Source organism: Protopterus annectens, chromosome 8.part0 (genome assembly GCF_019279795.1).
Source record: "Protopterus annectens isolate FY-2018-M chromosome 8.part0, PAN1.0, whole genome shotgun sequence".
Classification (NCBI taxonomy): domain Eukaryota; kingdom Metazoa; phylum Chordata; order Ceratodontiformes; family Protopteridae; genus Protopterus; species Protopterus annectens.
In genome coordinates this window covers 576,600,183-576,612,697 of record NC_056741.1, presented here as the reverse complement: position 1 = coordinate 576,612,697, position 12,515 = coordinate 576,600,183, and the positions used below count along the sequence as shown (strand labels likewise).

General features: G+C 43.0%; 1 protein-coding gene across 7 annotated transcripts in view; it reads left to right on the top strand.

The window, feature by feature from the left end:
• ADAM15 (ADAM metallopeptidase domain 15) overlaps window positions 1-12,515 on the top strand; it is a 1,588,574-nt gene that overhangs the window by 1,456,772 nt on the left and 119,287 nt on the right. For 5 of the 7 annotated variants that reach the window (XM_044080074.1, XM_044080071.1, XM_044080069.1 and 2 more), the window contains one exon: window positions 10,561-10,632. The exons of the other annotated variants lie outside the window; for them this stretch is intronic. In XM_044080074.1, coding sequence (XP_043936009.1) covers window positions 10,561-10,632 — 72 coding nt within the window. The remainder of the gene's footprint in view (window positions 1-10,560; window positions 10,633-12,515) is intronic. 7 annotated transcript variants of the gene reach the window in all.

Below are 12,515 nucleotides of genomic sequence, written 5' to 3'. Positions count from 1 at the left end.
CGCTTCCATTTTTTTTTTTCATTTTCTTATGCCTTCTTTTCTGCTTCTCCACTTTTGCCTTCTTTTACTTTCATTGCATATGTTTTCTTTTACATATCACTATTGTTCTCCAGGATTGTCTCTGCATCCTTCTTTTGTATTTTCTCCATAATGTCCCCCCAGAAAACATCTGCTCATGCTACACCACCATATCTTTAAGTAAATCATCCCACAACCCTCCTGACAGGAGGGTTGTAATTGTACAGCCACCATTTGCTGACTCATCTCCATGAAACAGATTCTGCACACATTCTGTGGTCTCAATATTTGCTTTCTTCTTCATTTCTTTCAATACTCCATCATCTCGTTCTGTTGTCATCTGCCTCCCTTTTTCTCCGGGCCACCTCTGCACCTTGAACATAAACAGGCAGTGCTCCTCCAAAATGGGTCCCACTCGCAACAATGAGAAGTTGGGGAAGTTCTGTGATGCCCTGGCCAAATCTCCCCTAGTAGTATAAATACCACCTTGGGTGTCCCCTGAAAAGAGGCTACTAGCCTAGTGGGGCTAACCCAGTCAACAAAAGACTAAATAAAAAAAATAAACTTTTGCTTCTCTGTCTTGTTGTGTGCCCACTGCCTTTTCCCTCTTTTCACATCCTTTCATAATGGCACCTTATTTTGCTTTAATATTCCAGTTTTCTCATTGATGCACTGACATTTATTTTGTTTAGAAACAACTTTAGCTGTTTTTGTAACTTTTGGTTAAAGTCTACTTGTGTGGATTGTGTGTACTTTAGTAGTACAAGTTAAGTTTGAGATTCCTCATCAGGACAAGTAATATTTATTTAATACTTTAGCTTTTTCTCTGCATATTCTGATCTTCCGTTCTTAGTCTTTTTTTGGACAGGTTAGTTCTGCTGTCCTGTTTTCTGCAGTGCATCTAAAACACCTCTTCTTGAACGTTCTCCTAACTAACCCCCTTTCATATTGAATCTTACTGCCCTCCCCCCACTTTCGGCTTTGCTGTTCCACTTGCTTCTTTGTACTATTTCTTTTCCATAGTTGTAGCTATTAACCTAATTCATCTTTTACCCTTGCCATTAGCTCAATGCAGTCTACATTTCTGGAATCCCACAGGGACACGTTGTATTCTTTTTCTTTCCTTTTCTAAGCTGATGGCATCTTTACCGTAACATCTATGGGCCTCTTTCACCTTGATTAAGACCAAGTCCAGTAGTTTGTATTTTCTGTGCATTCACTTGCTTACTGGATGGAGACCCACATGGTTCAAGCAGGAGCGGCCTTAGGTCAACTGTTGCCCTAGGCAAAAGGGCTCCATGGTGCCCCCCACAACACTAACTGGTGCCCCCATCCTGGTCTACCTACGCCAAATAAATACTGGAAAAGCGCCCCTGCTAGATTGGCGCCCTAGGCGGCCACGTAGTTGGCCTATGCCTAAGGCCAGCTATGGGTTCAAGAACTCAGTTACTGCAATATCCCCTCTTCCAGTCTGCACCTATTATATTTAGATCCTCCATGAATATAACCATTGTTTAATTTCTAACTCACTTCACACTCTTTCTTCCTCCTCCCTTGACACATCTGAGGTCTCCTTCAGCTCTATTCCTTACTTTCTTTTACTTTAACTAGTTGGCAGTAACTTTAGGATGTCCTTCACGGATGCATCTGCAGTCCTTACAAATGGGTTGTCCTGTCATCAGGCAGCCCTTCGGTCGGCCGGATTCCAAAGTCTGGGTCTGGCCTCGGCTGGTGTCGCACTTCACCCGACGTCATAGCTGCAGTTATTCGGGTATAAAGGCATCAGCCGACGCCATTTTCCTCAGTCTTTCTTGCCGCGTGGCGCCCGAAGCAGAAGCTGTTCGCAAGTGCCGATCGGTCAGAACCAGAGATTACTACTACCGAATACTTCTACTACTACCGAAGACTTCTAAAAAGTTAAGTACCCCGTTGGGGACTCTTTCTTGCCTCAGCCGATGTCAGAAAAAGTGAATAACTGTTTAACTTGTGGGAAACAAATACCTCATAAAGATTTCCACTCTTACTGCTTACCTTGTTTAGGCCCAGACCACGACGTAGCAGCTTGTCTAGCCTGTGCTTCTTTCGGCGGACGCTTAGACGTCGGTCGGAATTTGCTGAGGAGTTTTTCGGCTCCGATTTTGCTTATATTATGCCGTCGGATCCTCCGACTACGCAAATATCTAAAAAGCGCAAGGAAAAGGACCGACACTCGCGGTCAGCGGTTTCGGCCGAAACCGCGGTTAAGCCAACCGCGAGTGTCTCGGTTTCGGCTGAAACCGAGCAAGCGGTTCTTCCTTCAGCCGAAAACTTACCTTCTACCGAGGCCTCTTCCAACCTGGTGGAATCGGCTTCTGAAATCCCACCTGCTGTCGCAGTTTCTCAGGAATTATCTGACACTATTCCCTTGGATATTTCAACCCCTGCACGTGGAGCTGCTAGGCCACCTGCAGCCATGTCCATTAAGGCCTTTGCCAGGGCTAAAGCAGCTAAAGCTACTAAATCTGTGCCTGCTAAGACCCCCCTCTCACAGGCCTAGCTCTAGTTCACAAATGCTTAGTTTAGCAGAGGATCTCATTTCTTTAATCCGGGGATCCCAACCTCAACCAGACAGGGCCTCTCACCCACCTCCAGAGAAGAGGCCTAGAGCAGAGCCCCCTGAGCCAGTTTCTACAGATGATTCCTCTGATGATTCAGATAATACAGACCCTCCAGAGGCTCCTTTCTCCCCTTATGAAGACTCTGATGCTGAAGAGTCCATCCCTTCTGCCTCTCCGCCTGAGGAATTTTCCTTTGGGGAAACCTTGCATGCTATGAGGGAACAATTTCAGTGGCAGGGCCAGGATTTTTCAGACTCCAGAAAAAGGCTTAGAACCTTTCTGCATTTACCACAACATAGGCCTTTAGCCATACCTCCAGTTCTTTCTGTTGTAGATGATGCATTTAATGATGCTTGTACTGCTCCTGATTCTCTACCTCCGGCCCCTGCTAAGCCCGATAGGTACTACAGGGTCCCGGACACGCATTACCATTTGTATAAGGCTCCTTTTGCAGATCCCGAGACTATCTCCCAGGGACCTAAGGCTGTAGCAGCTACCTCTGCCAAAAATCCCCCCCCCTCTGAAAGGGAATCCAGGTCCTTAGAGAGATGGGGTAAAAAAGTTTACACTTCTGCTACTCTTTCAGCTAGGACCTTGAACTGTCAATTTCACATGATCCAGTATCAAGAATTTATGCTAGACCAGTTAACCAAAAAGCTGTCCTCGGATGAACCATTAGACAAAAAAATCTGTTCAGGAAATGGTACATAACATTCAGCAAGTCAGTAACCATTCTTTAAAATGCGGCTATGATGCACTGGAGGCTTCCTTTAGATCAGCCATGACTGGCACAGTTATGAGAAGGCATGCATGGTTAAAAGAGCAGGCCTTACCAGACCATGTCAAATCAAAACTATTAGATGCTCCCATGGATAAGATCAATTTGTTTGGCTCTCCTGCACAACAGGTGCTGAAGAAGATGGAAGAGAAGGCAAAATCTGTCCAAACAGTGAAAGATTTCTTACAGGTCCAACCTCCAAGGTTTAGCAGGAATTGGCCCTCCAAGAATTGGTCCTTTCCAGACTCCTCCAGAGCTCAGAGAGGCAGGAATAGGCGTTCAAGAGGCAGAAGCCAATCCAGGGGTGCCTACAGGGGACGCCAGTGGCAGGGTAACAACCAGCGAGGTACAGCCACAGACACAGCCACCACCACAACTACAGGACAATCACAGTGACTTGGCTGTGGCACCGCCTACCAGGGAACAACTAGAAGCACCCTTAGGCGGGAAGCTAGCCTTATTTTCAATAAACTGGCATTACATCACAAGAGACAAGTGGATTTTGCAGACAATAGACCAAGGTTACAGGTTTCACTTCCATACTGTACCAGGGAAGAGAGGAATGCCAAACCTACCTCCAAATCAAAAGGCAGAAGCTCTAAAACAAATATCTCAATTATTAAGGATGAGAGCTGTGGAAAAGGTACCATCTATGGAGCAAGGAAAAGGATTTTACTCCAGACTCTTCCTGGTACCAAGAAAAGAAAGCAAATGGAGACCTATTCTCGACCTGTCCGCTCTAAACACATTCCTCATTGTTCCAAAATTCAAAATGCTGACTCTACAGCAGCTTCTTCCCATGCTGGGCAAGGAGTCTTGGCTGGTAACTCTAGATCTCAAGGAGGCATACCTGCACGTCCCCATACGACCAAATTGCAGAAGATACCTCAGATTTCTTGCAGGATCAGAGCATTATCAATTCTCAGCATTGCCCTTTGGCTTATCTACTGTGCCCAGAGTGTTCACAAAATGCCTGGCATCAGTAATTGCTCATTGCAGGCTTCAGGGAATCCAAATCTACCCTTACCTGGACGACTGCCTGATACAAGCGGACAACAAAAACAAGCTAGCAGAAGACTTGAAAAGGGTCATTTACCTACTACAAGCCCTGGGATATACAGTCAGTATAAAAAAGTCAAGGCTGATACCATCCCAAAGGATAACCTTTTTGGGTGCAGAGCTGGACACATCAAAACAAATGGCATTCCTAACAGTAGAAAAACAGGAGCAACTACCTCTCTACTTCTTGGCATTAACAAAGCAGAACCATCTAACAGCAAGAAAAGTCCTGCAAGCCTTGGGCTTCATGGCATCCTGCATAATATTGGTTCCACATGCCAGACTGCATATGAGAAAGTTACAGTGGTACCTAAGGAATTTATGGTCTCAACACAAGCACAGCCTAGAAACCCAAATTCCAATAATTCCATGCCTGAAGCAAGAATTCCAATGGTGGGCTCAGGCCTGTCAATCAAACACAGGATTGCCCTTCCACAGCACTCAACCAAGCCAAACCATCACGACGGACGCCTCAGACCTCGGTTGGGGGGCCCACATGCTGGACAGGTGCATACAAGGTTTATGGACTCAAGACCAGCTGCACCTACACATAAATCTAAAGGAAATGCTGGCAGTAAAACTGGCAATTCAGACATTCAGACCATTTCTCCGACAAGGTCAATTGATGATAAGGACAGACAACACCACAGTTATGTGGTACATCAACAAACAGGGAGGCACACATTCGTACCCTCTATGCCGGATGGCACTGGACCTCTGGAATGTCGCCCTGAGCTACAACATTCAGTTACAAGCAATTTTTGTACCAGGAAAAGAAAACATTCTAGCAGACATATTAAGCAGGACTACCACGGATGCCCATGAATGGATGCTGCATCCGGACATCTTCAAAACCATTACAAGAAAATGGGGACTCCCAGAAATAGACTTATTTGCATCCCCACGCAATCACCAGCTAAAGAAATTCTGCACAAGGACGTACCACCCACTTGCTTGGAAGGTGGACTCCCTATCTTTCAGTTGGAAAAACCTGACAGCATATGCATTCCCACCACTTCCTTTGATGCACAAGGTGCTATTGAAGATCAAAGAGGACCGTCCAAGGATCATTCTGATAGCTCCAGACTGGCCAAGACAACATTGGTATCCATTACTGAGGAGCATGTCTCGGGAACAAATATGGCCCCTACCCCTGGTTCCCTTGCTGTTAACACAGAACAACTACAACATCCTGCATCCAAACCTGAAAACTCTGCAGCTGACTGCCTGGAACATTGCATAAGACCAATTAACCCGAATTTATCCCAAAGGGTTAAAGACATTATCCTGGAGGCTCGCAGACCCTCAACAAGGAAACATTATTCAGCAAAATGGAAAAGATATCTCATTTGGAGTACTGCAAAAGGAGAAGATGTGTCACTGGTAAACATAGCCAACATCCTGGAATACTTGGCAGAGCTCTTCCACAAAGGCCTGTCCTATTCTTCCATTAAGATTCATGCATCAGCTATTTCAGCAGAATACGGCTTGGATCCTCCAGTCTTCTCACATCCTCTGCTCAGGCAGTTTCTGAGAGGAATTAAAAATGTAAAACCTCCTAGGAAGCCACCATTGCCAGCATGGGACTTGAACTTTGTGCTAGAAAAATTGACACTTCCTCCTTTCAAACCAGCAGCAACAGCAGAATTACAATACTTATCATGGAAAACTGCTTTCCTGCTGGCAATCACTTCAGCAAGAAGGGTATCTGAGCTACAGGCATTAATGGCAGTACAACCCTTCCTGATCTTCCATCAAGATAGAGTGTCCATGAGAACAAATCCTACTTTTATGCCTAAGGTGGTCTCCAGAGTATCTTTAAATCAGGCTATCCACCTACCTACATTCTTCCCCAACCCACAGAACAGGGGAGAAAGACTGTTGCATACCTAGGATGTACATAGACAATTACGCTACTACCTGGACAGGACCAAGGGCAATAGAAAAACTGACCAGCTACTGGTAGCATATGCAACAGGAATGGAAGGAAAAGCAATTTCAAAACAGACAATCTCCAAATGGATAGGAAATTGCATTAGATTTTGTTACTCCTACCATGGAAAGAAAACTCCAGAAAACATCAGGCCTCACTCTACAAGGGCTACAGCCACTACCACAGCTTTCCTACGAGGAGTGGCTACCAAGGACATTTTAGAGGCTGCTACTTGGAGCTCCGTGCATACATTTGCCAAGCATTATAATTTACCTTTATACTCTAGATCCCGAGCAGGTTTTGCCACTGCTGTTTTGCAAGGGATCTTAACTACACCATAATTTTATTTTTCCTCCTCCCCCAGTTTGGCTATGGTAGTCTTCCCATTTGTAAGGACTGCAGATGCATCCTTGAAGGACATAGTACAGTTTTGTACCTACCATAAATGTAGATGTCCGATAGGAATGCATCTGCAGTCAGGATTACCCACCCTCCTTTCCCCTCTGTGGTACTCCTAGGGTATTTGCCCATCTTATAGCTAGCTGGGGGAATCTATTATGGTGTATTTGTTTGTATATATGTACATACGTGCTTATTTTTTGTTTGCTCTCTACTATTTGGAATCATTGGCATTTATCCAAATTTAGCCTTCCTAGAGGGCACCTGGCATCTGGGGCAAGAAACACTGAGGAAAATGGTGTCGGCTGATGCCTTTATACCCGAATAACTGCAGCTATGACGTCGGGTGAAGTGCGACACCAGCCGAGGCCAGACCCAGACTTTGGAATCCGGCCGACCGAAGGGCTGCCTGACGACAGGACAACCCATTTGTAAGGACTGCAGATGCATTCCTATCGGACATCTACATTTATGATAGGTACAAAACTGTACTTTCTGCTACTTGTTGCTACAAGCAGCAACATTGCTGCGTGCTGTTGGAGGATTGGTTTTACCATCACTATTGCTAAGGAATGTCCTGTTTTACTGTATCACTTGATTGGAAGAGCAGCCTGCTGAATGAAATGCAGAGAAAAGGGGAGATGGAGCTACCTCAAATACTGCATAATTTTATGTTGCAACTGAAGTTTCAGTCACAAAGGGAAATATTCTACAGATAACGACCATAGAGTATATTTTAATTTTTATGGTGGTTATTTCCTTTCCTTGGCCTGCAGGTTTTTACCCTATGTGCTGTCTGGTTACATCACTCCTGAGGTAACTATTTGCCATTTGTATTTCCTGACAGCACAGAAGATTAAACATTAGATGCCTTTTAGAAGATGCTGACATTTAGAGGGTGATAGCCAAAGACTAGTCAGGCTGCTGTATAGAGAGTAAGACATTTTTAGGACTCTGTGGACCAAGATAAACCCCCCAGGTCGGGTGTTTGCAGTTTTTTCCATTGCCATTGTACATATTTGTGCATATTCTTACAGATGTCCATGCATCCTACCATGCAGAGTTGGGCTGGGGTCCACTTATGGGATTGGTAATCAGTCTGTAGCAGGAGTTTGCATCACTCTCGATCCCCCCCCACACACACACACACACACACACTGGCCATTTTGTTTAGTCGTCTACCCCTTTGACTCTGTGATAGATGAAATGCTAATTAAACCCAGTTTGCAGCCTGCAGAATTGACATCTAAACACAGCTGGCATCTCTGAAAGTTTTTTTTTTTTAAGTCAAAACATTAACTTAATCCTTGGATGGATGTTTTGGTCCCTGTAATACACAGCTGGAAGGGGTATTTTCAAAAAGTTCATGGCCTTGATGATTGGATACCTTTAACACATGATGAGTACACAGGTATACCACATTTTCTGATCTTGACACTGCTGTGTACATAGACTGCAGCTGCCTGCATCTTTAGCCATGGCTCACAGTTAGATGTGGAGAAGTCAGACATGTATTTCAGCAACACTTATCACATCATAATACCCCTCTGATCTAATGGAGGAATTTTATGTACTGTGTCGGTTTATTACTGATGAGTTTTCCCTGTGTTATGATGACTGGTAAATGTTATATCCAGAGATGTTACGATTAATTTGAGTGTAAAGATTTCTTAACAAAAGTTGGATGTGATTTCCACCAGGTGTACAGGGATTATCTACAGTCTACCATAAAAACAAATCCATTGATCAATTCCTGTTCAGTATGCAGTGGAATATCATAGTCTAATTTAAATGTATGGCACAGAAGGCAGAAAAAAATGGTTATTTTTTTTCTTTTGTAGCGGGAGAGCTATATTTCCTATTTTAGTATGCTATTTTAATTCTTCTGTGTTTTAGTGCCCTTGGATGGCGAATATTGACTAAAGTGTACTGTATAATGAGGAACTGCTTATGAAACTGGGGAAGTTTATTGGTGGATGCCAGGCTTCTGTTTGCTTGCAGTAATTTATTTTGTTTGTCCTACATCTTAACTGCTTTGCCTTGCCAGCAGACCAGCATCACTGTCCTCTCAAACATTACATCGTCCTGCTTGCTCCACTGTCAGTTAGGTTACCAAACAAGGTGTCTTCACCTCATAGACACAAGGTACAGGATTTAATTCTGACCTCAGGTTGGCTAGGCTTAAAATAGTCCTTTATGACAGTTGGCCTAGTATTCACCTATGATCATATAAACAAGGCTGTGAATGATCAGCCGCGAGGTGCTCTTTGTCTTCTCCTCCTCCCACTCCCATTTCTTGAGGTCTATGCATGCGCAAGACAGTTCAGTAGAATGATGTGTATAACTTTTTGCCTTTTCCCTGCCCACATAGAAGTCACTGCAGTGACTAGACAGCCACTGAGAGGTAGTATTTGCTGCTGTTGCCCCAAAGGGCTGGATTAATATGCTCATTCCACTTTCCCTTTCCCTAGTGTGCTATCACTGTTTATAGAAAGCTTGAAATACCTGGATGTTTTTTTCTTTGTGTTGAAGACTTTCTGCTGCAGAGCATCATCCTTTCAATATTTTTCAGAATTTTGAATTTTCAACTCGTGATAATAAGCCGAGTTGTTAGAGTAGATGCATTGCAATGTTTTCAGATAAGACATACTCTTCTTCTTGCTGTGGTGTTTCACAAAATTTTCATCTTTTAAGGCTGAAGCCTTTTGCCCACCCATACAGCCATTAAATGTCTATGGACATAAATTTCCCACTGAACATTTCAGGTTGTTCATACATTTCCCCATACTGAGCAGTTTTTGTCACGTCACCACTGTTCCTCTGTGAGCAGCACAACCTTGAGTAATTTAATTTTATATGTTATATTTATAGGCTATAAATTAATGTTTTGAGTCGTGGCATTTTTGACAGATTTGTACAATTTGTAACAAATAGATTTTAAGTAGTCATTTTCTTTGGAGGGACCTCTTTCTGTTTGCCTTAAGTGCTCTGTTTTGAGTACAGTTGTAAAAATTTAGGTCCAATTCCAGATGCTCTCTGACAGTTTTGTGGTTTCAGATTTCATAGTTTAGGAAAGAAAATGAGGGTGGCAGCAATAAATGGTCACTGATATGCGATCCTGACAGTAATGGCCTATCTCATCCAGGCACTCTTACTGGAAAAAGTTTCTGCCTCTCCTCTAGACCCATGTAGTCACAACTGTTTCCTTCATCTAATCTCTGTGAATGCAAATTGAAGAGTGTTGTGGTGGCATCAGGTACCCACAACATGAAATAACATTGCCATCAAGTTATTTTACAATAAGCCTACTTAGGTCAAACAGAAAAAGCTAAATGTTCACATTAGAAGTCACTTTAAATGTTATGTATTCTAAATGTTTATAAGTAAAACAAATGATGTCTTGACTCAAAATGTATATTTAGTCTTTTAGATAGAAACAGATTTATGATTTATGCATTACTTAGCCACAGAGATGAGATCCAGTCTTTTCCATTCAGAATTGGAAACCATTTTTTCTCTGTCAATTGTGCCTTACCTCTTTTTATACTTGTGGTGTAAGGTTGAGTCAACTTCCCTATTTGACTATTAAAGTAGTTTGGCTATGCAGTGTACCTCTGAGCATGTGTAGTACATATAATGCTTTCTTACCGTGCAGGCTTTTATGTGTTTTGTTTTACCTAACCTTGTATTAAAAGTGAACTAACAATTATTACTGAGTAGGCAGTTTATTGAAGCCCTGCCTATGTAGCTGTGACTGTCTAACATCTCTGCTTTAGTCCACAGTTCCAGTAAGACCTACCCCACCTGTCAAGCCATTGCCTCCAGATCCCATTATACGAGATGCCCAGGTAACATGACTGACATTCATCTAATCTTGAGATCTGCTGACTGACTTCATTCTGCTGCCTTGGTCACCATGAATGATCCAAAACAGTACGAGTGTTTCTTGACTTCAGTTAAGGATCACAATGGCTGATTTCCTTGTAACATCATAATAAGAGCAGATTATTTATGGCATGGTGCAGTGATTAGCTTGCCATCTAACTTACTTTTCTGTTTTATTTTTGCCAGATTTTTAAAAGAAGAATTTTCCAGTACTTCTTCCAAGTGTTGTTTGTTATAGGGTGGCCCTACTTAATTTTTAATACTCTGGCTTTTAATATGGGTATAGTTAAATTTTAATTTTATTTATTAGATTATAAAGACAGCACAGCATTAATGGTACAGCCATTATCAATTAATATGCCATATGCATTAGTTCTGATGTCATATTGCTACAGTACAACAATGTTGCTGACTGTCATTTGTGATATATACGCAGTGATGGGTCTTACTTTTTGATCAGCTCTTTTACATTGTCTTGTCATAGAGTTTGTCTCCTGTTGTCAAAATTCTGTACAGTTTGTGCGGTCTTTCCCATTTGTTTTAGTTGGTAGATGTTACTTGGTTTTGTTAGAAAAATTAGTACTATACAACAGAGATGTATATCCTTCTTTCTGGATGTGTTTTAAATGCTTTGTTATTTAATGCCAAAAATCCTGTTTGGAAGCCCAACTAATGAGGTCTTGAAGGATAAATCCCTGATACTGACCTAGATAACCAAAGTTTGACTAGCAACTTAAGTGCTGACAGTGTCTAGACAGGGGAGTGGAAATAAGCAGCCTGTGCTGACATGCCTGTTTTAGAGAGAGGGAGATTGTTCTCCCAGTCAGCAATTTACTTCTGTTTAAATGGAGGCTTGCACATTCTTAGTGACAGAAGACCAGGTATACATGGGCTTGCTGGTGACGGTGGCACTCAAGAGATGTGTGGAAGGAGTATGCATGCATCAGGTAAGAGAGTAGGATGCCCCTGCAGTGACTTGAGTGCCCATGTCATCTGACACGGAGTAGGTCAAGGGTCAAATCAGAAACTCCCCTCATGGCTGCTTGTGTGATGACAGTGGCATTGCTGTTGCCCTGTGATGGAAATTAATGGGCAGAGGTGGTGACTTGATGGCTTGCAGGCACATGGGAGAAAGGAAGACAATACAGGGGAAAAAAATGTGTTCATTGGTAGGTACTAGGCTATCAGCCCAAGGGCCTATGTAAGCCTAGCTAACAAGATTCCCTGGCTTTCGCCACCCAAGAAAGTTATTTTCATATGTCCCTGTCAAGCAGAGCCACAGAAGTGATCCCTGGGGTGAATTTCCTATTTCCCATCTACTCATCAAGATTTTTCTTGAAGAGTGCTAATGAGGAACTCTGCTTGATATAGATAGGTAGCTTGTTCCAGAGTATGGGAAAATCTCTGGGACAGGAATCTATCCCTCCAGCATGTACTGTTTATTGTGGTGACAAGGTTTAGTACCCTAGAGCGTGTATCTCAGAGGGATTGGGATTTCTGTAGGTATAGCATGTCCAACAGCTCTGGGTTTGACATAGCTTTGTATGTTGGGCAGAGATCACCTCTGAGTAGGCGATATGCTATGGAGTAAAGCTGAAGTTTTTTGAGATGGTCAGCGTAGGGCATCTGTTTTGAGTCCCGTTATCCTCTTTGTGAAGTACTTCTGTGACCTTTCCAGCTGTTGCAGATGTCTTGTGAGGTTCATTCCAAAAGGGGTGTTGTACTCTATACTGGGTCTAATGAGAGCCGAGTAGAGGGGAACAATGACCTTTTTTTTCCTGGATGAGAACCCTTTCATGATGAGGTGTGCCACGTAGAAGGATTTCCTGACTACTGTGGTAATGTG